Below are 27,586 nucleotides of genomic sequence, written 5' to 3'. Positions count from 1 at the left end.
TTATCAGATTTCATATGTCATAAGACGAACTATTCCATTTTTTTCCATCACTTTGTAAACTTGGATCAGTGTCTCATACTTGACTCGGCTTGAGAAACTAAAGACGTCTTTACTGTTGAGGTCGAAATACGTATACTAGTGAAGATTGCAAAGTAATGGAATTGAATGGTGCATGAGAAGTGAAGACATTCCATTAAATAAGCACACGATTTCCTTTTCATCGGATTTGTTGAATAATGTTTTGGCATTCCTTTTTTTTTAATTTATTGCCCCTTCATATTGAAATTTTCGACCAAAAGATATTAGGGGGAGACATAATTTTTGAAAATATTTTTTATCGACCTTATTAACTTCAAATAAAGTCCATTTTGTCACTGCAAATGGAATTAAAAGTCACTTTTTGGTCACTTTTTTTGCAGCTGAAAGTCACTATTTGGTCCCTTTTTTCGCCAGTGTTGGTCACTAAAGTCACTATTTTGAGCAGCAATGATCGCTACCAGCCCTGAAGGGAGGTATTTTGGATCACCAGTTCGACGGCTCATATTTTGGACCACAGTGCGCCAATTCCGCTTGGTGGTCCAAAATAAGAGCCCCCGTAAGAGTGGTCCAAAATACATCCTTTACCCTATATATCGCTATGTCTATTCTCCATTTTAGAGGCGGCTACCGAAGTTTTTACAGTTACCATGAAAAACAAATGATTTAAGATGATGAATCGTAAAATGTAGGTTTTAAACAGGCAAAAAGAAGAGGGTGGGTAAACATCTAGTTTTGCGGTCAAAACCATCAGAAATTGATGCCTGGCACAAAAAAAACAGTTATAATTGGATTTTTTTATAATTCTTGAGTAATTCCAGTGGCGTCGCGTAACCTCACTTTTTACCTGTGCACTGACACAAAAAATGAAAATTTTGATATTTTGGCGGCCCAAATTGAAAATAAAATTATCAGAGTCGTTTAAACTTAACAAAATCTAGTTGTTCTATGCATTTGCGCACACAAATTCTTTAAATTCAAAGCCAGTGCACAGGTAGATTGAGGTTAGAGAAACGCCACTGAGTAATTCTCATAGTATTTAGAATATATTCGTTGTTAGTGACTCAAACTTAGTCATTCAAACTTGTTTTTAATGTATCAGTTATAATAGGGGAACAGGTGGTAAAATAAACACGTTAAGGACTTGCGTTGAATTCAATCATAAAACGAGGATAATTTGCTAGTGTTACCACTTGGTTCAGCAATTTAACTCATATTCTTATTGCACTGAGCAATTTTTTCGCTAATAGTTTTATATAGTTTTTCATCGAAATAAAAAACATTGAAATTTCGTATGCACAAAAATAGTGCGGGTAAAATGAACACTGCCTGGTGGTAAAATGAACATCGCTTCTTAAACCTTTTTTTTGAAACATTTAATTTTCTTTTTTTAACTCTAGCACTGTATATATAACTAGTTAAGATTATGAGAGCCTTTTGAAAAATCTGGTAGAACTTTTGAAAAGCTCTTAATTATCAATATAATAAAAAGAAAAAAAAAGTTTTGAAATATCAGTAATTTTTAAATTAAATTTACATATTCAAAGTCTTATCTTGGTTGTTTAATATGGTTTGTTTCTTGAACTTCCGCTTCACAATTGCACAACTTTTATCATAAATTTGTAAAAGTTTGATACAAGTGTTCATTTTACCCCCATACGTGCCTTGTGATAAATAACTCTTCCTCTAACTATGCAAACCAATAATTTTACTATTTACCCCAGGCGGGTGTCGAGGTGTCAGATTTTGGTTGCCACTAATCGAGTCAATGATTCCGGCACCACCACAACGGCATCGTCTATAGCATATGAACAATACCGTTAGTGAGAATGTTGTAAAACGCACAGAGGATTCGAAAATGGCAGTAACGTGTGTTTCTCCTCAGTATGGAGCTTCTTGTCAGCACATGATTATTTATCAGCATATTTCGGTCAAGAATGGAAACGATAACATTACATTTTAACGCATTTTGTATATTTTTTATCGTATCATTCTTTAATTTGATATATGCGTTCGACACCACTCTCTTTTATAAAAATGGTAAACAATACAAATGTTCACGAATACCGTGGCAATACGTGAAAGTATAGGAGCATTTTGACATTGGAGTATAAATTTATGCACCAAATAAGAGGTGACTGTCATACTTGCCAAAATCCATATGAAAAAAATTCGTTGTCCCCCCTCTGATTTACCCCTGCAACATCTTGGTGAAGGTTTTCCTATTTGCCGCTGTAATTAGAACAGGTTTGAACCAATGTTATAATGAATTTATTAACCTTCTGTCTGTGCTCAAAAAAACTTACGTTGTCTGTGCTCTGGGGTCAAATTGATTTAAATTGAAATTGCTATAACTTTTTTAATGTTTGGCCAATTTTGGATTTTTTGGGCTGTTTCAAAAGATAATTTAATCATCTTTCAGGTCGTTGCCAAAGATTGACTATAGGTGGGCGGGTACATTGCGGGGAGGGGTTTTAGTGAACAAGGGTACAAAAACAGTGATTTTTCATGATTATTTTACTTATATCCGAAAATCCTACCCATTTTGAACTGCAACTTTTTAAAAAAGGTTATGCAGGAAGGCATGTGCTTTGGCATGAGGCGTTGATAAGTTTAGAACTCGGCCGCCAGGTTTTGGTATATTTGAATTCATTATTTTAGACTACTCAAGATATTCCGATATATAGAATTCTCCTCAGTGTAAAAATTCTTATCGCACAAATTAAAAAATGGGAAGAAGTGCTCATTATATTGAGCACCGCTTTGTAGTGCTAGATATCCTGAACAATGTTGCCGAATACAACTTGGGTGTAGGTATGAGGGATCTCAAGCTAAAGCAATATTTCATATATGCAAGAATATTGCAAGTACACTAGCGCCGCCTATTTGTAAATTTCCCTATTATTTATTCAGTCACATGACAGTCTATTCCCACCAGACGAACTTTGTTACAGACGTCATCTTTACAAACTTCAAAATTGTGCGATAAGAATATTTACAATGAAGAAAATTCCATTTATCGGAGTTACTTGAGTAGTCTAAAATAATGAATTCAAATATACCGCCACCTAGCGACCAAGCACCAAACTAATCAATGCCTCATGTCAAAGCAGACGCCTTCCTGCATAACCTTTTTGAAAAAGTGCAGTTCTAAATAGGTATTATTTTCAGATATAATAAAATAAGCATGAAAAATCACTGTTTTGTACCCTTTTTTACGAAAACCCCTCCCCGCAATGTACCCGCCCACCTATAGTCAATCTTTGGCAATGACCTGAAAGATGATTAAATTATCTTTCGAAACAGCCCCAAAAATCCAAAATTGGCCAAACATTAAAATAGTTATAGCAATTTCAATTTGGGGTCAATTTGACCCCAGAGCACAGACAACGTAAGTTTTTCGAAAAAAGGACACTGTACCGCATATTTTCAAGATTTTTCAAGCGAATTTGCACCTAGGAGACAGATCTCGGCGAGTTTTACCAAACTACCAAAAATTAGGAGAATCGGTTGAAAACTAAAAAAATGGCAGCCACTCAAAGTGGCCTGGGGTCATATTGACCCCAGAGCACAGACAAAAGGTTAAGAATTAAAGCTTGCGGAAAATTGGCTAAAAATTACATCAGACCCTATTTTTACGGCCTCTTTTGATATTTTGGATAGTAAAAGCTATTCGTTCGGTCCCAAAATCAAAATATAAGCCCAGGTACCTTATTTTGTTTCGAGGAAAACGAGTGCATGATTAACATACGCTTAAATAGTGTTTTAATATAAATATAGCCAACTGTTCATTTTACCACCTCTTCCCCTATCCAGTATTTTGCGCTCGATAATGGCCGCCGAGTGAGTGCCTTTTTGACATTCAAGAGGTAGAAAATATTTACATATTTTCATCAATGTAGGCCTTGATTCACTGAAAAACATTGGCACTCATTAGTATCTACAAATAAACAAATGTCAAGCATTCTCCATTATGTTGTTCAAAGATCTTGTAGTTTTCTCATGCATATTTTGTATTAATTTTATTTTATTTTCTAGGAATGTCAAAGCCACAAGATAAGGACGTATCTATAATGATTATGATCGTTGTTTATATAAGAGTAAAGGAAATCTGAAACCAGACACCTGGGTAAAATGATACTCATAAAGTGGAAGCACTACGCTAGATACGTCAAAACCAACTCCCTTTCTTGCTCCCTTTACACTAACCAGTTCCCTCTTACCTAAAAACTATATCCTATGTGATTGTCCACCATGATCATTTTGGTCAACATGGAATCACTAAGCATAAGGTGGGTGTACCAATTGTTGCCATACTTAAGAACAACTATTTTTTAGAAAATAAGTAAAAGGCATGTGGGTGGCCTTCATATATCAAGCGAAAGGTTTTACTTCCTGCTCCTTAGAACAGCTGTGAAAACCACAATAAAATTTGTTATAATCATCAAAATTGATTAATCCATAATAGGAACGCATGCACCAGTTGTGGCACTATTCTTAATTTTGGTTCCTTATTTGGCAAATCCCATTGTTTTCTTATGGGATTGGCCAAATAGGGACCACTAGTGCGACAACTGGTGCAAAGGACGTCATAAATTAAGCAAAATCAATTTTTACAATTATGCTTTGCTTGTTTTGGAGGAGATCAAAGGTTTAATCGTATCATATGAATATGCTTTATCAATATGAACTTGTTTTGCAGTGATTTGATTGGCCATTTGACATATAAAGCACTAGTGCGACAACTGGTGCTATAGCCACAACTGGTACATCTAGCCTAAGTATGTTCACAAACTTGCAGTTGACTTGATGCGCTTATTATTAGTCCGTAGTATACCTATTGACATTGTCGCTAAGGTTCAGTAAGTCTCACACAGTATAAGTAATCTGCTAAAGGTAGCAACATATAGGTAGTAAGATGCCTTTAGTCCTGTAAGTTAACCTGCCCTCGAACCTGCCCATAAGCTGCGGACACTCCAGCTGCCTGGTAGAGGAGTTGGTGTCGGAATGGTTTTGCGCACATGTGGTGCATGGGAAGTACAAGAGGCGTCGATGTGCACGCAAAGCAGTGAGCTCAATGCTCAACAGTTACTCGTGAATTATTTCCGGTGGAAATTGGCAAGTGCAAAGAAACTTTGTTTTGAGGGATTTGAGTGTGTCGAGCGTAGTGAATCCAACCGTACACTATCTGGGTATCGCCACATCGAGGTGCCTGGTTGCAGATTTCTTTTACTATTAAAAAGCACTGTCCACATTCATTATAGATTTGTCCTTATGTTGTGGCTTTTATATTCCTATATTAAAATAAAATAATATACATAATTATTGCAAATGCTTGAGAAAACTAGCTGTACCAAACTCTTGCAACACGAAATGGAAAACATTTTGACATTTCGTTTGTTTATAGATACCGGATGAGTGCCAATGTTTTTCAATGATTCAAGGCCTACATTGATTAAAAAGGGTAAATATTTTCTACCTCTTGAATGTCAAAAAGGCACTCACTCGGCAGCCATTATCGAGCGCAAAATACTGGATGCAAGAAGATAAGTGAAATCAATATTTTCGGAAAAGCCTGGATTCCTTTCAAAGCTTTCACTACCTTCGTACATATGTTAAACCAGCGAGCCTAAATGTCAATCAAACGAGATTATGTGAAACGACACATGGTAGTTTGAAGATTTCAGAGATTTCTCTATTTCTTATCAGATTCCACATTTAAAGTTGTTAATTGCTGGACAAAAAATATAGGACCATTCAGAATATTACGCGTTTGTCGTCTATTAACTTTCATAGTTAGGAGAGCTGCGAGCCTCCGTCATGATTAGTTATGTTTATTCATAACCACCAAACCACCCCCACAATGCAATGGTATTCTCGCCGTAATTCGATTATGACAGCTGCCTGAAGTCACGCTGAAGGATGACTAGCAACCTACGGCTGAAATAAAAATATCCTGCCGTGAGGTAAGAAGTCCATCGCCGTGTCACTGACAGTTGCGCGTGTACATGCGTCCGGAGAGCTGAGAATTCTGTAGCAATTCAGGAAGCCCCTCGTGATTTGTTTCCAGATGTTTTTTTTAGCGAACAGAAATAGCTCAGGTGAACGAATGAAACTGTCCTGGCAGCTAGATAAGATTGCGGATTTATTTAGGGTACGGTGGGGGAAGATGGGTCAGTGTCGTTTTTGAACATCGTATAGATTTTAATGCAGAGATTATTTATAATGATGTAAAATTTTATCATTTTTGGTAATATAGTCAAAGTATCATATGTGATGTAGAGGATGTTGTACTGGCCGCTTTGAAATAAGAAGCTTTGCCATGATATGGAAATGCTAATATCATCTTCCAAACTTAGACGTACATGTTCATTAGGGTGGCTCAAATTAGTATGGGAAAAACACGTCGTCGACGTCGAGTCAAGTACGAGACACTGAAGACGGCCTTACTATTGAGGTCGAAATACGTATCTGTCAAGATACAATTAAGTGGTGGAATTCAATGGGATGGTATAAACTCGTCTTATGACAGGTGAAAACATTCCACTAAAATTTTTTTCAATTTCTTTGATGGGCCGCCCTCTTATTCGGTTCTATTTGATGCTTGATGCTCTGGACAAAATTTCAGCCAAATCGGTCAACGTTTGGGCGGTGCTAAACTCGTTGGAAGTTTATATGCAAAAATGTATGCAGAAACATCCAAATACAGTGAATTGCAGTTGGACGGCGCAACTTGCGATGAAGAACTATGATACTCATTATGCAGAAAACTGCCAGAAGATTAGAGTTTGCCCGGCTAAGTTATTAGCATTTCTCTGAAGTGGGGTTTGAGCAAATTTCGTTTCTTTTGCCATAGAAATGCAATAAATTCACCCCTACAACACTCCAGTGAAATGCTAATATCTTAGCCTAATAAACTCTAATCTTCTCGCGGTTTTCAGCATATCATTCTGTATTTAATTCTACAAAAACTGAATGAGTATCATTGTTCTTGATCGTAAATTGTGCCGACCAACTGCAAATCATTGTTTTTGGATGTTTCTGCATACACTTTTCCATATAAACTTCCAACGAGTTGAGCACCGCCCAAACGTTGACCGATTTGGATGAAATTTTGCCCAGAACATCAGGGCAACAAGGAATATTTGGATGGACTTCTATAAAAACATTCTTCATGCCTGCCGTATCCTAACGGAACTATCAATTCTATACTTTCGCCTCTAATTCTATCATGAACATGTACGTCTGAGTTTGGAAGATGATATTAGCATTTTCATATAATTGCAAATCTTTTAACTTCACGTAGAAGTAATACACTCAAATCATAAATTAGTGTAAGAAGATTTGATTGAAAATTAGACATTCTAATATGAACTTGCGAATGGTGCAAAATGGGTAAGCACATACTGAACGGAATAGTTCGAGTTCAAACAATATTTTTCATGCTAATAATTTTGAAGTTATCTTTGAGGATAATAGTGTCAATTTGTTTATTAAAAATGTATAATTTTTATATTTGAGAAAGCAATACACGAACTAGGGACGTTCCGGTATTTCCGATATATCGGAACATCGACATATTTGTCTCGATGTCTTACTTCCAATATATCGGGTCATACCGATATTTTTGCTTTCGAAATCGAATTCAATATTAAATTCGAATTCAATATTAAATCATAAAAAAGGAACACAAAAATATCAATAGCATTTAATGTTGTGACAAAAAGTACTTCAAATGATACAATTAGTATGCCACTCTTGTTAAAATAGTCATAAAATGGATCTGAAATGCTGCATTTTCGATAGTAAAGATTATGTTTCTTGTTAGCGAAGATGACGTAAAAGATTTTTTATTGTCTCTGTTAAAAATCCTTTGTGCCGCTGGACTTTGATTTATTACCTCAATACTAATGTATATGACATGTTCCTACGAAATGTCAAAAAATTCTTCTTGAAATTGGGAATTATTTCCAATGCAAATTCTGAGAATACCTATACGGTAGTCGGTTTTTTGCGGGGATGCGCATCGCGAATGAAAAACGCCTAGATCTTAAAAACCGAGTATAATTAACGACTTCATCAAAAATCGATGTTTTGTGTTTTTTGTGTGTTTATGGACCTTTATAAAACCACATAGAAAAAGCTTTTTGAAGAAATCGCGTAGATCCCGAAATCCGTGTAAAAACTGCATAAATTGAAAATTCGCGTAATTTAAAACAATTTGCTTTGAAAATAAAGATGGTTGCTATAGATTTTTTCGTAGAAATTCTATTTTTTGCCTTTCTCGTATACTAAGTATACGTAAAGGCTATATGATCGCTCCAAAAACAAACTTTTTATAGAAGGCCCGGAGACCCATAGTGTTATATACCGATCGACTCAGCTCGACGAATTGAGGGGATGTCTGTGTGTATGTGTGTGTGTGTGTGTGTGTGTGTGTGTGTGTGTGTGTGTGTGTGTGTGTGTGTGTGTGTGTGTGTGTGTGTGTGTGTGTGTGTGTGTGTGTGTGTGTGTGTGTGTGTGTGAGTGTGTGTGTGTGTGTGTGTCTGTGCGCACCAACCCAAAAAAAAATGTCACTCCTTAACCGATTTGCTCGCAACAAGTTGTATTCGACGCAGAATCCTGTCCCATTCGACGCAGGATACTCTACCATTGTTTCCTATTGAAAATTGGCCAGATCGAACTATGGGATCAAGAGTAATGGCCAAAATACTACACTGGATTTTGTTTTTACACGATTTACATTTTCTCAATTTTCCACTCATCCTAAATGTTTAACGTATATTAATTATCATGTGATTTTTCTTTGATTTATTCTGGATTTTTTGAAACATGTTGCGAAGAGTTTGGTGGCAAATTTAAGTCACACGATCAAAAATACGAGCGAAAAAAAATCGTGTAAAAACAAAATCCTGTGTATTTTTATAATGTACGAGAAAGGCACCATCACCGCTCGGTGGATTAATCAGAGTTTTTTTAAATTAGTTTCCCGGAAAATTAAGCAAATTTCTTGAATTTTAAACATTGTTTCAACAAATTTATGCGGGTAGGAATTGTTGTACCAATTGAAGAGAATTTTCTGTCAAAACTAAAGACAGTTTCCTGTACAAATTAAAGAAAAGTTGCTTTATTGGTCCGACCGGCCATTGTTATTAAAAATAACATTGTTTTTTTTCAACGGTGCTTGGATTTTTTTTTTCGAAATCGATATTTTCCAGAATTAACTGCAAGGCATTCAAAAGAACGCAAATAGATATGAATTGATGCAACAAGTGAAATCTATCCTCCAAAAGTGATATTTTAACCTCTCTAGGTGTGTTTTTTATTATTTTTTATAATGTGCGAGAAAGGTACCACCAACGCTATGTGGATTAATTTGAGTTTTTATTCAATAAAATCATTAGAAATAAACCTATATATATCATGCTCGTTTGGAGACACGTTTGACAGTTCGTTTGGAGACAGAGGATTTATCTTCGCTCATCTATATATTCCACTATCTATAGCTGAAACCATTTTGTCTTTCATGGGTACTGGGTAGTTAGTAAGACAAGTAACCAACATTTAAACAACAATGTGCATCATTTGTTTGAAATAAAAATTTGAAATGAATTTTAAATTGAAATAAAAAGTGAAATTTTCGTCATTACATACCCTTGGCATACAGATTATGAGCTATTTTTATAGATCCATGATTGAAAGTTTAATTTTTTTGAGGCATTGAGGGTTCGCCTAGAGCGACCCATCTTGCCCCATCCTACTCTATATAATAACTACATAGGTGCATAATATAGATTCAGTTACCAGAGGTACCGCGTTTCACCAAGCTGCATTTTCCTTTTTTATTTTTCGAAGTATTTTTTATCAATCTAATGCAATCTCACAAATATTTTTGTAAGAGTGCATAGATTGCTAAATATGGTATATTTCTTTACCGAAATCAGTACAGAATGTTTTTTCAGCGTGTCCATTTCAAGCCATCCGCTATAGAATAAGGCTACATTAGCTATACAATGTGAATTGAAGTGATAGAATGAAAACAATATCTTGATATGCAACGTATATACATATGTAGAGACTTGTTACCATTCTCATAATTCCCTATTCATCAACGCGAATCACATTATAGATTTGTCTTGATAAATATCTTTTTCGAAAACATAACAATTTTTATGACCGGATTTAAAAGATTTCCTACTAAGAGCACCACCACGGGAGGCCACATCGCTATTCTTATAATAGCGCTCCTTCCCGATTGCTATTTTAGGATAGCGCCCCATCTTCCCACCGGTGGTTTCTGTTTTAGGTATAGCGACTTCGTAAACATATCAAGTTCTCACCGGGCGTTGCTAAAAGTAGTCATCATCTTCTTCAATGGTTCTTTATTCCAACTGGAACTTGGCTAGCTGCTCAACTTAGTATTCTATTAGCATTTCCTCAGTTATTAATTGAAAGCTTTCCTGTGCCCGCCATTGCTTGAGTATGTATTTTGTGTAACAACTATGCCCAAGGAGCCCACTCGAAAACATCCTTGGCCAAATCGAGAATAGAGCTCGCCATCTCCGGAGGGCAATTCTACGCTTTTGCTCGTAAGGCTAACTGGGGACCTGTCATAGTAAATTTTTTCACCATTATTCCTTCTGGATTTTCTTCATCTTGGAATTTTCCTTCGTGAATTTATACTTCCAGCCAAAGAAAGTCCTTCTGAAATTTCCACCAGTTTTCCTACAGGAATCTCTTGACAAAATCCTGCAGGAATTCTCCCAGAGTTTTTGAAGGAAAACATTTGTAACAGCATCCGGAAGAATCCGGAGAATTCTCTTGAAAAAATTATGTTTTCAAACGAACCACAAAAAATTATAGGGCCAAAAACCAAAACCAAAAAAATCCCGAAAGAATCTGGAAGAAAGCCTAAAACTATTCTGGGAGAACTGCTAAAGATTCTTGAAAGACCACAAAGATTGCTGGGGAACTCCCGGAAAAATCTTCTAGGGATCCTAGATGAATTTCCAATACAATAATTTTTAAACGAACTACATAAAAAAAACTTTCTGGAGATTTCTGGAGGAGCTACTTCTACTTGAAGGACATACAGAACAATTACTAAAGGAATTCTCTGAGGGAATCCTGGAAGACCTCCTCGAATTAACTTGCAATAATATAAAAACAGTAGAATTTTCATTCGCGAAAAATCTATGAATATTTCGGGCTCTAGCGGGCGCTGGTGCAAAACGCTTCTCATTATAGTTGATTAATTACTGTAATTACGTCGCGAAGTTGAACTGGATCCACTAGATCCAAAAAAAATAATATTCCCCTTGCTATTTAATTTACGTCGAAATTGTTCTGGAAAAGAAAAACAATTTTTTTGCAATTTTTTATCAATACCAAAGTGACGTTTCACAAAATAGCTACCCTGTATGGAAATTTAGCAACCCAGTATGGGGCGTTAAATTTGGAAACTCACGGCTAATTTTGAGTTGCGTTCTTATTTTACATTCCCGTTTAGATACCTCCGGTGTACAAGTGAGTCCCTATAAAGGGCCCGGAAATAGCGATAGGGACCCAGATGGGGACTCCCGTGGAGGTGTTCTAATACGTCTTTTTGCCTTTCTCGTACAACGAAGTTGTACCGAAAGGCTATCATTTCACTCCGAAAACGAACTTTTTATAGAAGCCTTTGACACCCATAGTCTTACATACCAATCGACTCAGCTTGACGAGCTGAGCACATGTATGTCTGTCCGTGTGTATGTATGTGTGTATGTGTGTGCACAAAAGATAAGAAAAACATTAGACAACTTTTCATATAGTTAACCTGAACCGATTTCCTCGCAATAAGTTTTATTCGACAAATTCGATCAAATTCAATAGGGGACAAAGCCCACTATTGAATTTGATAACGATCGGTCATTGCGTTTAAAAGTTAAGAAGAAAATGGTCCATCGAACCATATAAGCCCTGCCTTAAGGTGGTTATACAACAAAGCCACAATTCGGCCATCTTGGAAACCACGTGCTATTTCTAGTGATTTTTCAAGAGCACGAATTGAGAGATCCACAACGCCCATAAGGATGAAACATCCGTAGATCGTTTGCTTACTCATGCTAAACAATCGACTTTAATTTCAGCATTCTACGAAAATTATTACGCTAGATTTGAAATTTTGATCATAGGAGTAGAAAACCGTGTGGTGAATTTAAAATTCACCACATAGCTTGATTGTATAATCACCTTAACTAAATGCGAGAAAGGCACCACCAACGCTAGGTGGATTAATCTGGGTTTTTTAAATGCAAATGATCCTGCTTTTATTTTTATTCACAAATATTTCATATATAATCTTGTTTATTCCCGCAGTTTACTGGAAGTTACATTTTGTTAAAGAATTGCATTGTAGAGAGAATTTTGACCTGTTATACGGTGCATGGTTTCTGATTGCCCGCGGGCGTAGGCATAGTACACAATAAAATCAAGTGCACATACGGAAATCGCATTCATGATAACTTGTGCACTCAGATATCTGCTATTCAAATATGATATATCATTTGAAAATGGAGCCTCGGATTGTGCTTACGGATAACGCTAGTGGGCACAGTAAGATTGTTTCGAATTCTGGAAATAAATATGAGTAATTCTCGCTGAAATCGGGCCACTATTTGCACGAGGTTCTTAAAAATGCCTAAATTTATATTCTTTCGAAAGCTTTCGGCGAGTATATCAAGGATCCGAGTTAAATTCTTCAGAAAGATGAACCCCTCGTTAGTTATATACGAAATCATTTTAATTAAGTAAAAATAGAGGCAGCCATATTGAATTTGGCCGCCATCCTGGATTTCTTTTTGAAAACTATTTTTCAGCCAGGTTCGCAACCACCGATTTTGAATATTATTACATCGATCAAAATCTTAGCTTATATTGTGCATTGAGTCCAAAAATCTCAGGTGTATGTTTTTTCTATCAAATATTATGTACGTTTTACCAATACCAAAATTCTTGAATTATTTAAAACAATAACTTGAAAACGGCTTCGTTATGCTCAAAACTTTTGAGCCCTTCAAATAAAATACTGTTGTAGATATGCTTTTCAACCTTATTTATTCTGCAGGGCGGTTTGTATGTTTTGATCTTCCTTAAAGATTTTTTTATTGGCCACGCAAATTTTTTTTATAACAATGACCAAATGCTTTCGTTTTTTCATAGCACAAAGCCATAAATATGCTTAATGATCTGTACTGATAAAAATGTTAACAGTCCATCAAGGTTTTAGGATACAGTAATATCTCGATTTTATCACCCCCTTGGTGAATTTTGGGGTGATAAATATTTTCATTTTTTTTTTATTCATTCCACAAATATGGATCATTTTATGCCTTGGAAAGGCCAAATGTGTGAACGGTACCGGTTATTTCTTGTCGAAATTGCTTACAGAATATTTCCCAGGTACTCAGAAGTCGTTCGTAATAAACTACAAGCGGTGAAAGTTATTTCATGAAAATCAATGTTATTTTTGGTATTATTTACGAAAATAAAAAAAAATGACAAATGTTTTTGGGGTGACAAAATCGGGTCGAAAACGTGACAAAATCGGGACGTGATGAAATCGGGTTGAAAACGTGATAAAATCGGGGGTAGGCAAAATCGGGGAGTAACAAAATCGAGTCAACACTGTATTTGGATTTGAAGTTATTGCCTCAATATGGGGACACTTGATCCCCTATTAGTTACCCATACAAAAATTTTGCAAAAAAATTCAAAAAAATATAAATCTTTTCTCAGGTTTCTAATTTTTTGTAGATTTGACAGATTTGATTTGGTTGGTTGGTTGGTTGACAGGAAAAAAAATATTTATTTCGTAGATTGGGTAGAGAACCACTTGGGCAGTACCCCCTATTCCCGTCAGCAACGCTCATTACTCGAGCGCATTTCAACCGAATTACTTGTTTTTTTAGTACATGATTAGTTGCTGTCGATAGCTAGTGATGTATAAAAAATCAAGCCATTTGGTTGGAGCGCGGTCGAGTTATTAACATTGCGGACGGGAATAGGGGGTGCTGCTAAATAATCCACTCCCTATCATAGAAAGGGGTTAAAGTTTCCCCAAATTTTGAAATTGCATGTGCTGTCGAATTCAATAGCAAAAATCGTTCATACATTGTATACGCACAGCAATTCGAAAATTCTGCGTTTTTGAAGGAAAAATATTTTAAAAAAATCTGAGGGCACCTTTTTAATTTTATCAGAGCAAGTTCTTGGAGAGGGATCAATTTCCCCCCAATATTTTAAAAGTCGATTTTTGACAGCACTCAAAAATCGATTGTGTATTAATAACAACAATAATTTAAGGACTGTCATACATCAGCAAGGTTAAATACTATACTTCTTACGTTCTTAGAGAGTCTTTGTGGAAATCGCTGTATTGTTTATTGTTCATTTATTTTTGGCTGTGATACTCCGGAAATCAGAAAATAGGATCAAGCCTCCCCTACTGATCATTCCTTCATTCCTATTTTTAATGTATTGCATGTGCACTTCAAGTAAAAAAAATCGAGAAACGTTTGCAATTTCCGAACTGTAAATGCACCCAAACATTGTCTCATCTGTAAAAACAAAATTCCCTGATTTTTTCAGGTTTATTTCCAGATGCTTTAGATTAATTTCCAGGTAAAAACAAACGTGTCATTTTCAGATTTTTGCAGCCAAATAATGAGTTGATTATTACAAGTAAATATTAAGAAACAATTCCAGGAATTCCTTCGCAAGTTCATCCAGAAATTGCTTCAGCCATTCCATCAAAAATTCCTTCAGGAATTCCATCAGAAATTCCTCCAGGGATTCCTTAGAAAATTCTCCGGAAATGAATTGACCTTTCCCGTCAAAAATCGTATCTCGTTTTATTGTCTCAGTCGATTTTTTGGCTTATTTAAGGTCAACTATTGTAAAAATCGAAATCAAAACCCGAAAAAGTGCTGCACGTGTGAACCGGCCTAAAAAAATCTCCCGATGGGCGATGTTCGTTCAAAGCTGGGTAAATGTTAGACGAATCTTAAAAAGCTCTTTTTTGATTTTTTTCGTTTCAATTTTTAAAAATACTTGTAGGCGTCAAAAAATATGTTTTTTTTTGGGAAAGTTGATCTTAAATAAAATAATGAATCGATTGAGCGAATAAAAATTTTTGACGGGAAAGGTCAATTTAGAAGTTCCTTCGAAGAAAAATCCCTCAGGAATTCCTTTGGAATTTTCTCCGGTATTTCATTCGGAAATTACTTTACAAAAACTTTAGACAACAACTCAACTCCTTTATAGATTCCTTTGACAGTTCCTTAAAGAGTTTTTATGGAAATTCTTCATAAATTCCTTTAGGAGCTTCTTTCGAAATTTCCATGGCTTAAGCTGTTATGCCTGCTAACGTGATAGGCTCTCACTCTGCGGACCGAGGTTCGATTCCCCATGTTGGCACTATTTTTTTATTTTCCATTAAAAATAAGAACAATGAAATAACAGCACGTGTACATTTAAATCAACCTATAACTTTATCACAGACAAACAGACATAACACATTGAACATTCCCTCATCAAATTCATCGTCGTACACACACTAACGACATCTGTTGTTTTCACTAAGTTTGGCAAATCACGCACCAGATGGCGGTAGTGAGCAAACGTCAAACTCGAGCAAATCCAATGCGTGCGCCACGAGTGATTGATTGGCCAACTAAAGATTATTTAAATTAACCCAGGCTATAGACATCCCTATCTAACTCCCTTAGCCTAAAAATAGCCACTATGTCCCGGGCACAGTGTGCAGATAGACCGCTGTCAGTTGCATGAGATGTCAACAATCGTCAACAACACCAATGATTGTAGCTTGATAATTGAAAATATCCACAACAATAAAAGAGCAGGATTTATTTTTAAATTCTGCTCAAGCTTTTCACGGTGGAATAAAAGACAAATTGTTGTTCTCCATGTCAGTAAAATCAAAATTAATCATGTAGATAAGCTTTGAATCAATTAAACTCATTAGTCATATGTAATGAATATTCCCGATTAAAGTTGCATATTGATGAAAGCTGAATTTGGATGTTTTATGATGGTAAGCTTTTTTAGATTTGACGTACGTTGCTCGGCGTTGGTGTTGGTGTTGGCTACGCTAAACATGAGCTCTTAGCATAGGCCTGAATTAACCAGTAAATCAGTGAACGATGAGATATTCACGAGTGTTATGTCTGTTTGTCTGTGACTTTATGATGTTAAAGACGTCAATTTGTTACATTTTCTTGAACGGAAATTTACAGGTTTTGTTCGAACTGTGTAGCAGCCAAAGTATCGATACTATAAGCGTCAAACCGATATTGATGATGAAACCAAACATGCACTACAACCTAATTGACAACAAATGACTAGTGGTTACTGCGCCACAGGCATTCTAGTACTTATGCGTCTACTGGAAATACCTTCGAAAAATGCTTCAGGTATTCTTTGGAGATTCATTGGAATTCGTTTGGGACCTCATTCGAAAATTTCTTCAGAAAAACTTTTGAAAACACATCAAGGAATTGTTCCGGATATTCCCACGCACATTCCTTTAAAGATTTCTTGCAAATTCCATAACGATGTATTTTAAATCTTAATAAATTCCTTCAGAAAATTCTTCTATTTTTTCTGAAATTTGTAAGGAAAATTGCTCCAGATATTTCTTGTGAAATTCCTCCAGCAACTTCTTCGGACATTTCTTGAGAATTTCCTCAAGAAGTACCTTTGAATGTTCGGAAATTCCTTCAAAATTCTTATAGAAATTGCTTTCGATTTTTTTCGTGAATCTATCCAGTTTTTTTTTAAATTTATTCTGGAATCCCTTTGAAGAATTCTTTAAAAAAAATCTTCCTCAAGAAACTATTTTGGAATACCCATTCGAAATTTCTATGGAATTCTTTTGGGGCCTCATCTTGAAAATTCCTCCAGGAGAAAATAATAGAAAATAGTTCCTATGGGCACTACTTCTTCTTCTACTTTCGAGAAAAGTGTTTGGATTAGGGTTCAAAGTAAGGGATGCCTTTATAAAATCCCCAGGAATTCTTCCGGAAATTTCTTCAGTAATTATCAAAAAAGGCGGTTTTTTTCGGAACGATTTTAGCGTTCAATTTATTTATTTAGCTTACACTTAAACAGATAAGACTGAATCAACAATTTGACGCCACAACATATGGTTTGAGGCTGCATCTCTCCATCCTCGAATACGATTTTAGCGTATATTAATCAAACTTCATGGTAAATATTAAATTTGGTGGTTCACGTGCCCCAGCCCAGCTCTGCTCCGTCAGTGAAGGGCAATAGCAACTCACATTTGGGAGCGAAAGTGGGGCTGGGTCGGCCACACCTTACGTAAGGGCGAAAACGAAATCTGCGAACAAGCATTAGACTAAAATCCAGCTGGAAATCGCAATAGAGGCAAAGGTTTATAGCAGGGTAGCCTTAATAAAGGATTAATAAAAAATCGACTGATATCTAACTTGGCAACCGGTTAAGCCGTAGCTAGCTATCGCTCAGGATTAAAAGAGGCTCTACTACACTACTACAAACAACTATGATAAATTAATATTATTATTTTAATCAATTAATTTTAATTAATATTTATTATTATTTACTACTCATTTCTTGTAGTCTGCTCTAGACGTTGCTACTCATGTGTTAGAAGCTATTTGAAATTTACCTGATTGTGTCAAGAATTCCCTGATAATTCCAGATGGGGAAATTTGTTTGCTATGTTAATAAATTATTAGAAAATAGCTGCGTTGTTTCTCGAACAAATGATTCATCGCAAACTAACCGTTCATTACCCTCATTTCTTCACCAGATCAAAAACCCCACCAATGCAACCTATTTCACAAACCGGGCCCTCTGCCACATCAAGATGAAACGGTGGGAATCGTCCTGTACGGACTGCAGGCGAGCGCTGGACATGGACCCGAACCTGGTCAAGGGACATTTCTTCCTCGGTCTCAGCCTCATGGAGCTGGAATCGTACGACGAAGCGATCAAGCATCTGATGCGGGCACACGACCTGGCCCGGGAACAAAAGCTCAACTTTGGGGATGACATCGCGTCACAGTTGCGGCTGGCGCGGAAAAAACGCTGGAACATCCAGGAGGAAAAACGGATCTGCCAGGAGATCGAACTGCAGTCCTATCTGAATCGGTAAGTCGTATGAGGTATTGACTGAAAAGTTTTCCAAGGATCTTTTCGAAAGTAAAGTCTTATTGAAAAGTTAAGCAAGAATTATTTGCTTAAAAATTGTATATTATGCGGTTGTACAATGCGTTCATATGTATTGCCTACCATAATTATATGCCTACCATGTCATACATGTTGAAATCTGTTAAATTATAATGAATATAAATAATAATATTTCCGCAATTTGCAGGCTAATCAACGAAGATATGGAAAACCGATTGGCTAAACTCAAAATAGATGACACATTGAATGAAGACGCTCTAAGGGACAAATCAATGGAAATCGAGCGTGAATGTGAAAACCACACAACCGAGCTGAATAATATTTTCGCAAAAGTTGATGACAAACGAAGGGTAAGCAATGCGCAAAACCATAACCCAAAATTGTCGTTGTTTTAATTTTAAATAAAAACCGATTCCAGAAACGAGAAGTACCCGATTACTTGTGCGGCAAGATAAGCTTCGAACTGCTGGTAGATCCCGTCATCACCCCGTCCGGAATGACGTACGAGCGCAAGGACATTGAGGAGCACTTGCAGCGGGTGGGACACTTCGATCCGGTGACCCGGGTCAAACTGACGCAGGACCAACTCATAGCGAACTACTCTATGAAGGAGGTGGTCGATGCGTTCCTCGCAGAGAACGAGTGGGCGCTAGATTATTAAGGTAAAACAAATCTACTACAATTCTTCATATGGATGATACACCTGGATCCTATAACGATCCGTGAATGCTTTGGGATGGAATTTTGTGGCATGTTTCCCATGTGTGCTGGAATTTTTCTTCGATTTTCTGTCCCCCAGTGCGGATGGTTTCAAACTATTACTACTTTACTTCATTATTACAATTTTTATCGATTTCTCGGTTACATAAATAAATATTACAATGTTATCGGTAACTAAGAGTTTGGCCAAATGCAATGTTTGCTATGAAGAGCTTGTTACTCAATGAAATTATTCTCAACTTATCCAAATTATGAATATAGATGTGAACTGTGGCATATTTTTCCTGGTGATAACAGTTTTGAATGATAATGTTCATATAAAGCTTGTTTAGTGAAATTTCCGTGCCAGCCTATAAAACGACTTCGTACTATTCTATTGAATTTGACTACTTTCGAGGCTTTCGACTGCGAGGCCATTTCCCGTGTCTCGTACACGTATCTGTCATGATATCACAACAGTAGTTGAATTAAATAGGATATTACGAACTCATCTTGTAGACTTGTAGTTCTGTATGCTCAAAGCAAAATTTTTCACCACCCTTTTCAGCAGCAAAACAGTTCAGCCAGCGTAATATCGTTGAGTTGCTGTGTTATAACATTGTTGAATAATTTGACAAAATTGCTAACAAAAATATCTGCGAGCTAGATAAATTGACTGGCAAACATATATCAAAAGAACACTTGGTGATTTTTAGTTTTAAGTTGTGTAAATTGAAACCTATCGTAAGTAATTTAGCAAATAAAATATGTTCATTTCGAAGTATTGTGGCAGAGCATTCATCCGAAATATCCTTTAGACTACTGACAGTTGAGGAGGCAAAATGCGTTGTTGTGCTGCAAAATTTATCGCAAGGTTAGACATCTCCAAATTTAAATTCAGAAATAATTTGCATTGCTGGGTTTTGTGTTATTGCATTTCTTATCGGCACCATCTTTAATATGACACATAACCTGACGACTGAGTAACGACATGTGGGATAGCTTGCAAGCATCGTGGTCTCTAGACGAAGATATGGTTTGCCGAAGCAGAAAAGTGGATCGAATGTGCAGAACTATTTGCGCAAGTTTAATAATAAGCTTATTTCATTCAATTTATTTAGTTTACATCTAAACAGATCACACTGAATCAACAATTTGACGCCACAATACACGGTTCGAGGCCGCATCTCTCCATCCTCGGATACGCCCCACGCTCGCCAAGTCGTTTTGCACCTGGTCTGTCCACCTCTCTTGCTGCGCTCCACGCCGTCTCGTACCTGCCGGATCGGAAGCGAACACCACTTTTGCAGCTGGTTGCTTGCAACATGCCCTGCCCATCGTACCCTTCCGGCTTTAGCTACCTTCTGGATACTGGGTTCGCCGTAGGGCTGGGCGAGCTCGTGGTTCATTCTTCGCCGCCACACACCGTCTTCTTGCACACCGCCAAAGATGGTCCTAAGCACCCGTCTCTCGAATACTCCGAGTGCTTATCCATGTTTCATGTCCGTAGAGGACAACCGGTCTTATTAACGTCTTGTACATGACACATTTGGTGCGGTGGTGAATCTTTTTTGATCGCTGTTTCTTCTGGGGCCCGTAGTAGGCCCGATTTCCACAGATGATGCGCCTTCGTATTTCACGACTCACATTGTTATCAGCCGTTAGCAAGGATCCAAGGTAGACGAATTCCTCGACCATTTCGAAGGTATCCCCGTCTATCGCAACGCTGCTTCCCAGGCGGACCCTGTCGCGCTCGGTTCCGTCCACAAGCATGTACTTGTACCAGTCCAACTTTTGTTGCTTCACGTTTCAGGCGGATGTACATTTCTGCCACCTTTGCAAATGTTCGTTACCGATCAGCTTCTGAGACGTGCAGACGTGTTTCCGATTGCGCTCTTGGAAAGTCAAGTGATCGATTACAGTGGTTGAAGTTCGATTCCGTCCGTGCCGCGTCGCGCGTTTTAGTGATCCGCGATGAGGTGAGAAAATACTTTTCGTATTGACTATTCGAGTTTCCCGGTGAAGCCGTCATCCGAAAAGTTTCACGGCTTTTGCCGCACGGTACTCGGCCTGAAGAAAGAAGAAGTTTTGAGACTACAGTGCCACAGAGGTGAACAATGTGCGTTCGTCAAGGTTGACAACCTGGCGCTTGCACAACGAATAGTGCAAGAACATGACGAGAAGCATGAAGTGGAGCACGCGGGAAAAAAGTACAAGCTTCGCATCACCATGGAAGATGGATGTGTAGAGGTTAAAGTGCACGACCTGTCAGAAAACGTCCCCGAAGAAAGAATCGTGGAATTTTTGAGTGCGTTCGGTGAAGTGTTTTCGCTGCGAGAGCTTCGAGTTCGGTGGGATACCGCTCGGCATTTGGTCGGCACGAATGCTAGTTCATCGAAACATCGATTCGTGGGTCACGATCAATGGACAAAAGGCCTACATTGTTTACAAGGGACAGATCGTCTCTTGTAAATACTGCAAAGAGCAAGCGCATACTGGCATATCGTGTGTCCAGAACAAAAAGCTGCTAGTCCAGAAGAGCTATGCGAACGTGGCGAAGCAAACTGGGCCACGACAACCACCGAAGAAGGCGAACGTTTCAAAACCCCCGAGCGCCAAACCGGTAGGTCAGCGTTCTGTCGCTCCACCACCAACATCGCTGGAGGCTTTCCCCGAACTGCCACAGCCGTCGAGTCAGACCGAACTGTCCGGCTCAAAAAACCCAACTGCTAGCCAATCTGCTGATCCAATTGCACGAACAATGTCTCCCAATTCGTTGCATGCACAAACCGCGCGCAACTCGTCGTCGTCGTTGCGCACACAACCACAGACCGCTGAAGTGGTCTTGGTTGACATTTTTAAAAAGCCAGCAAACGCGATGCGATCGAAAGATCGAACCGCCGGCAACGATACGGACGAATCGTCCACATCGACGAGAAGTAGCCGAAGCCGAGGGCGTCCGCCCGGCAAGAAACAGCGATGCCACGACAGTGACGACGAGCAGGATGTGGACTTCCTTCCATAAATGGCTCTCACGTCATACAATCTCGCATCCATCAACATCGGCACGATCACGAACCCCACAAGACTGAACGCACTCCGAACCTTCATAAGCAGCCAAAACCTCGATATCGTGTGTCTGCAGGAAGTCGAGAACGAACAGCTTTCCTTGCCTGGCTTTGTCGTTTTCGCGAATGTGGACCACACGAGGAGAGGCACAGCTGTTGCGGTGAAGGAGCACATCCATGTCACTCACGTGGAGAAGAGTCTGGACAGCCGACTAATCGCGCTGCGAGTGCACGACACGACGATCTGCAACGTCTACGCTCCCTCCGGCACTGCACAGCGCGCTGCTAGAGAGGAGTTCTTCAATGGCACGCTCGCCTATTATCTCCGCCACCACACCGAGAACGTCATCGTAGCCGGCGATTTCAATTGCGTGCTGCGTGCGTGCGATTCGTCCAGCCCGAACACCAGTCCGTCCCTCAAAACAGCTGTACAGCAGCTGCAGCTACATGATGTGTGGGAGAAGTTGTGTCCACGTGATGCAGGTTTTACCTATGTCTGTCGAAACGCACGATCTCGACTCGATCGGATCTATGTGAGCCGTGGTCTTCGCGACAAACTGCAGTCGGCCTACACGCATGTTTGTTGTTTTACAGATCACAAAGCGCTAACGCTCAGACTCTGTCTTCCTCCACTGGGAAACGAGCCCGGGTGCGGCTTCTGGGCCCTTCGACCGCATCTTCTAACCGTAGAAAACGTTGCCGAGTTCCAGTATAAGTGGCAATATTGGACTCGTCAGCGCAGAAACTACGCGTCGTGTATGTAATGGTGGCTGTCGTACGCTAAGCCAAAAATCAAATCTTTTTTCAAGTGGAAATCTCGTGCCGTCTACGAGGAATTCCACGATACGCATCAGCACCTCTATGCGCAACTACGGCTAGCGTACGACGGCTATTATCAGCAGCCACAAATGATCACCACCATCAACCGGCTGAAAGGGGAAATGTTGGCACTGCAGCGTAAGTTCTCCCACATGTTTATGCGCATCAACGAGACGCACTTGGCTGGGGAGCCATTGTCGATCTTCCAGCTGGGGGAAAGACGACGCAAGAAAACATCGATAACGCAGTTGCAGACGGGAGAAGACGAAATCATCGTCGAGCCCCAAGAAATCGAGGCAAATCTGTTTGATTTTTTCTCGAGTCTCTACTCAGAAGAAACAGCAGAAAACGACGGCAATGCCAACAACGGGGACGATTTTGCTTGCGAAGGTGTTATCCCACCGAACGACCCACTGAACGAAGCGTGCATGGAGGAGATACAAACAGCAGAAATTCTGTCTGCTATCAGGGCGAGCGCACCCAAACGATCCCCCGGTGCCGATGGGATCCCACGAGAATTTTATCTCCGGATGTTCGATGTCATCCACCGTGAGCTGAACATGCTTATGAATGAAGCACTCAACGGAAATCTCCCCCATGCCTTCGTGGAGGGCGTCATCGTGTTAGTTAAGAAGAAGGGGAGTGACAACACAGCCCGAGCGTACCGGCCCATATCGCTGATCAACAGCGATTATAAATTGCTCTCCCGAATCCTGAAAAACAGGATGGAACGCGTTATGGAGGCCCACCGCGTCCTAAGCAACGGACAGAAATGTTCAAACGCAGAGCGAAACATCTTCCGGGCCACTCTCGCTCTGAAAGATCGAATCGCCAATCTCCGTCACCACCGTCGCGCCGGTAAGCTCATCAGCTTCGATCTGGAGAACGCCTTTGATCGGGTGTGGCACTCGTTCCTCTTCGAAACCATGCGGTCGCTCGGGTTCAACGGGGAACTCATCTCTCTTCTCTCGCATATAGCCAGTCGGTCCACATCCCGGCTGCTCATCAATGGGCACCTCTCTCGATCGTTCGAGATCGCACGGTCGGTGCGGCAAGGCGACCCTCTGTCCATGCACCTGTTCGTGCTTTATCTTCACCCTCTGGTGTGTAGGCTTAAGCAAGTATGTGGGGATGATCTGCTCGTTGCCTACGCCGACGACATCAGTGTGGTGGTGACGTCATCGTGGCAAATAGAAGCGATGAATGAAATATTTCGTCGCTTTGGGCTTGCCGCCGGCGCAAAATTGAATTTGCGAAAAACGGTTGCAGTGAATGTTGGCTTTTTCGAAGGTAACGAAATTGGTACCCAGTGGCTACAAACAGCCAACGTAGTCAAGATTCTGGGTGTTACCTTCGCCAACTCGATAAGGCTGATGACCACACTCAACTGGGATGCGCTGGCGGGCAAGTTCTCACAGCAAATGTGGCTGCAGTCCTTGCGCAGGCTGAATCTGCATCAGCGGGTGATAATGCTAAATACATTCGGTACGTCGAAGCTGTGGTACCTTTCATCTGTGCTGCCTCCGCTTGGTGTTCACACGGCGAAAATCACGGCTACGATGGGGACGTTTCTGTGGAGAGGAATGCTCGCGCGCGTTCCGATTATGCAGCTAGTTCGGAAGAAAGAAAACGGTGGCTTGAATTTGCACGTGTTGGCGCTGAAAAGTCGCAGCCTGGCTACCAATCGACATCTGCAAGAGATCGAATCCATTCCCTATTATAAATCCCTTCTTTTCCACGCAATTCCTCGCCCCGCAATTTCAATAGACAATCCTGACCTAAAATCAATCCTATCAAATTTGTCCCAAATTCCCAACCATATCCAACAAAACCCCTCCGCCGATCTGATCCACCGGCACTTCGTCCAGCAAACCGAACTGCCAAAGGTGGAACGAAACAGTCCAGCGCTTGACTGGCCACGCGCGTGGCGAAATATTGGGATAAAAGAGCTTTCCTCATCGCAGCGATCCCAACTTTACCTGCTGGTGAATGGGAAAATAGAACATCGGAAGCTTCTGCACGTGATGCAACGGGTGGCGGACGAGAACTGCCAACACTGTGACATACAGGCAACTGAAACGCTCCAGCACAAGTTCTGTAGCTGCTCTCGTGTCGGCCCGGCCTGGACGGTCCTACAGCAGAGGCTAGCCGGCTACACGAATGGTTGGAGGCGACTGTCGTTCGAGGACCTCACGAGACCTGTTTTGCCAGGAATTGGAAGAGCTGTGCGAGTGGAAATTCTCCGCTTGTTTGTGAAGTACATCGGCTTTGTTAACGAGTGTAACGATAGAATTGATGTAGAGGCTTTAATGTTCCAATTAGATTTAAATTGATTTGAAAACGCTGAACTACAATTGTAAAAACTGTACATATAATGACAAAATAAAACTGAATTTTAACCACAAAAAAAAAATGTTCGGTCGACAATGTCCATGTCATCCGCGAAACAAATAAATTGACTGGATCTGTTGAAAATCGTACCCCGGCTCTCCGTATGACACCTTCTAACGCAATGTTGAACAACAGGCACGAAAGTCCATCACCTTGTCTTAGTCCCCGGCGCGATTCGAACGAACTGGAGTGTTCGCCCAAAATCTTCACACAGTTTTGCACGCCATCCACCATTGCTTTGATCAGTCTGGTAAGCTTCCCAGAAAAGCAGTTCTGGTCCATAATTTTCCATAGCTCTAAGCGATCTATACTGTCGTATGCCAACTTGGAATTAACGAACAGATGGTGCGTTGAGACCTAGTATTCACTGCATTTTTTAAGGATTTGCCATACAGTAAAGATCTGGTCCGTTGTCGAAGTCGGCCGTCAACGAAGTCGGCTTGATATTTTCCCACGAACTGGGAAGATGATCTGGGATATCACTTTGTAGGCGGCATTAAGATGGTGATCGCTCGAAAGTTCTCACAATCCAGCTTGTCGCCTTTCTTGTAGATGGGGCATATAACCCCTTCCTTACACTCCTTCGGTAGCTGTTCAGTTTCCCAGATTCTGACTATCAGTTTGTGCAGGCAAGTGGCTAGCTTTTCCGGCCCATCTTTATGAGCTCAGCTCCGATACCATCCTTACCAGCTGCTTTATTGGTCTTTAGCTGTTGGATGGCATCCTTAACTTCCCTCAAGGATACACAATAATGAGGACTGCTCACAGCCAACTACCAACTTAAAGCGAACAGGCCGCAATATTCGTGAAATCTGCGGAAGAAGTCATTGTTTACGTTTGCGACTTTCGCCCTTATGAAACAACAATGTCGAATTGTTCGAAGGCGTTGCGATTGAAGGCTGACCTTGTAAAATAAAGCGATTTCAAGATTGCGATTGCGAGTGGTCTTGTCCTTAGCTAGGAGCGTTGCTCGCAGTGCGCGAACGTAGCATCGTATGTGATCGTATGTTGCATTTGATTACCTACAAACATGATAAGATGAGTTAGGATAAGGCCGAACCAAATGGGAAGAGGACAGGCAATTCAGACACCAGACAGCTTTTTTGCCCAATGCAAGCCTTTGTGAGGGATTCACATTATGCAAAGTGTCACAATTGAGAGGTGAATTAGAAGTTTGTTTGACAGACTAGACAAGATTTCTTCGTCGTCTAGGGTGAGCGTTGAACCAATCTGAGTGCGCGATCGATCGTGCTTCGTATCGGATGCAGAACTTTTGCAAGGTTCAAGTGTTTAACTCTGTTTTGCACGGTCAAAAATTAAATGTATTAGTGCGGATTACCTCATGCAAGAGTTTCGCGATATTTGTTTCTGTATTTAGAGCGCGATTAATCTTGTTTTGATTTTATTATCTTTGTTTTTCAACAGTTTTCATCATAATCAACATCGCGCATGGTCGTGATTCATGCATTTTTAGAAAGAATCCCGAATTAGCTCAAGAAACTGAAAGATTTTGACAAAGTTAAACATCAAAACATAAAATCAAATTGTTAAGAAAATTATTTTGAGCTTTTTAGTGGAATGTCTTCACTTGTCATAAGTTTGTACAATCCCATTTAATTCCACCACTTAATTGTATCTTGACAGATACGTATTTCGACCTCAACAGTAAGGTCGTCTTCAGTGTCTCGTACTTGACTCGACTTCAAGTCGAGTTGTTGAGGTCGAAATACGTATCTGTCAAGATACAATTAAGTGGTGGAATTAAGGGCCGATGCCCACGTAGCGTTTTTTCAACGCTGCGTGCACGTGGCGTTGAAAAAAACGCAGGTGTGCATCGGTGCGGCGACGCTGCTTTACCGCTTTTTCCCGATGCACACATGCGTCCTTTTAACGCCGTGTGCACGCAGCGTTGAAAAAACGCTACGTGGGCATCGGCCCTAAATGGGATTGTACAAACTCGTCTTATGACAAGTGATAAAATCAAATAACGCGCCATCTCTTGGCCATCCAACGACCATTTTGTTACACAAGTTGGTGACTCGAGCTGTATCGTCTCTCTGCGATTTTAATAAAACTGCTGATGACAGCGTTTATTTGTTTCCCTAGCGTATAATGAACGTCTCTCGTTTTGCCCAGATCGCGGTAGACCTATGTTATGAAATGCGTCGATAAAAAACAGAACAAAACTTAAAAAAAATGCAAGAAGTTTTGTTTTAGCAATCGGATATGAAATATTTGACTTATTACAATACGAATGCGCGAATATATTAATTCCGTGTTGTAACTTCTCATAGGATTTCTTCCGTTTCTATTATTCCATATTTAAACCTTGATAG

General features: G+C 39.6%; 1 protein-coding gene across 1 annotated transcript in view; it reads left to right on the top strand.

Moving 5' to 3' along the window:
• The window catches only part of LOC134212716 (E3 ubiquitin-protein ligase CHIP), a 66,885-nt gene extending 47,132 nt beyond the window's left edge, over positions 1-19,753 (top strand). The window contains exons 3-5 of the mRNA XM_062690799.1: positions 17,894-18,234; positions 18,461-18,623; positions 18,692-19,753. Of these exons, the coding sequence (XP_062546783.1) occupies positions 17,894-18,234; positions 18,461-18,623; positions 18,692-18,934 (747 nt within the window). The 3' untranslated portion in view covers positions 18,935-19,753. The remainder of the gene's footprint in view (positions 1-17,893; positions 18,235-18,460; positions 18,624-18,691) is intronic.
• The last annotated feature ends 7,833 nt before the right edge of the window (positions 19,754-27,586 follow it).

This window comes from Armigeres subalbatus, chromosome 2 (assembly GCF_024139115.2).
Source record: "Armigeres subalbatus isolate Guangzhou_Male chromosome 2, GZ_Asu_2, whole genome shotgun sequence".
Classification (NCBI taxonomy): Eukaryota; Metazoa; Arthropoda; class Insecta; order Diptera; family Culicidae; genus Armigeres; species Armigeres subalbatus.
The sequence above is the reverse complement of the archived record's forward strand: the minus strand, read 5'-3'. Positions and strand labels throughout refer to the sequence as shown.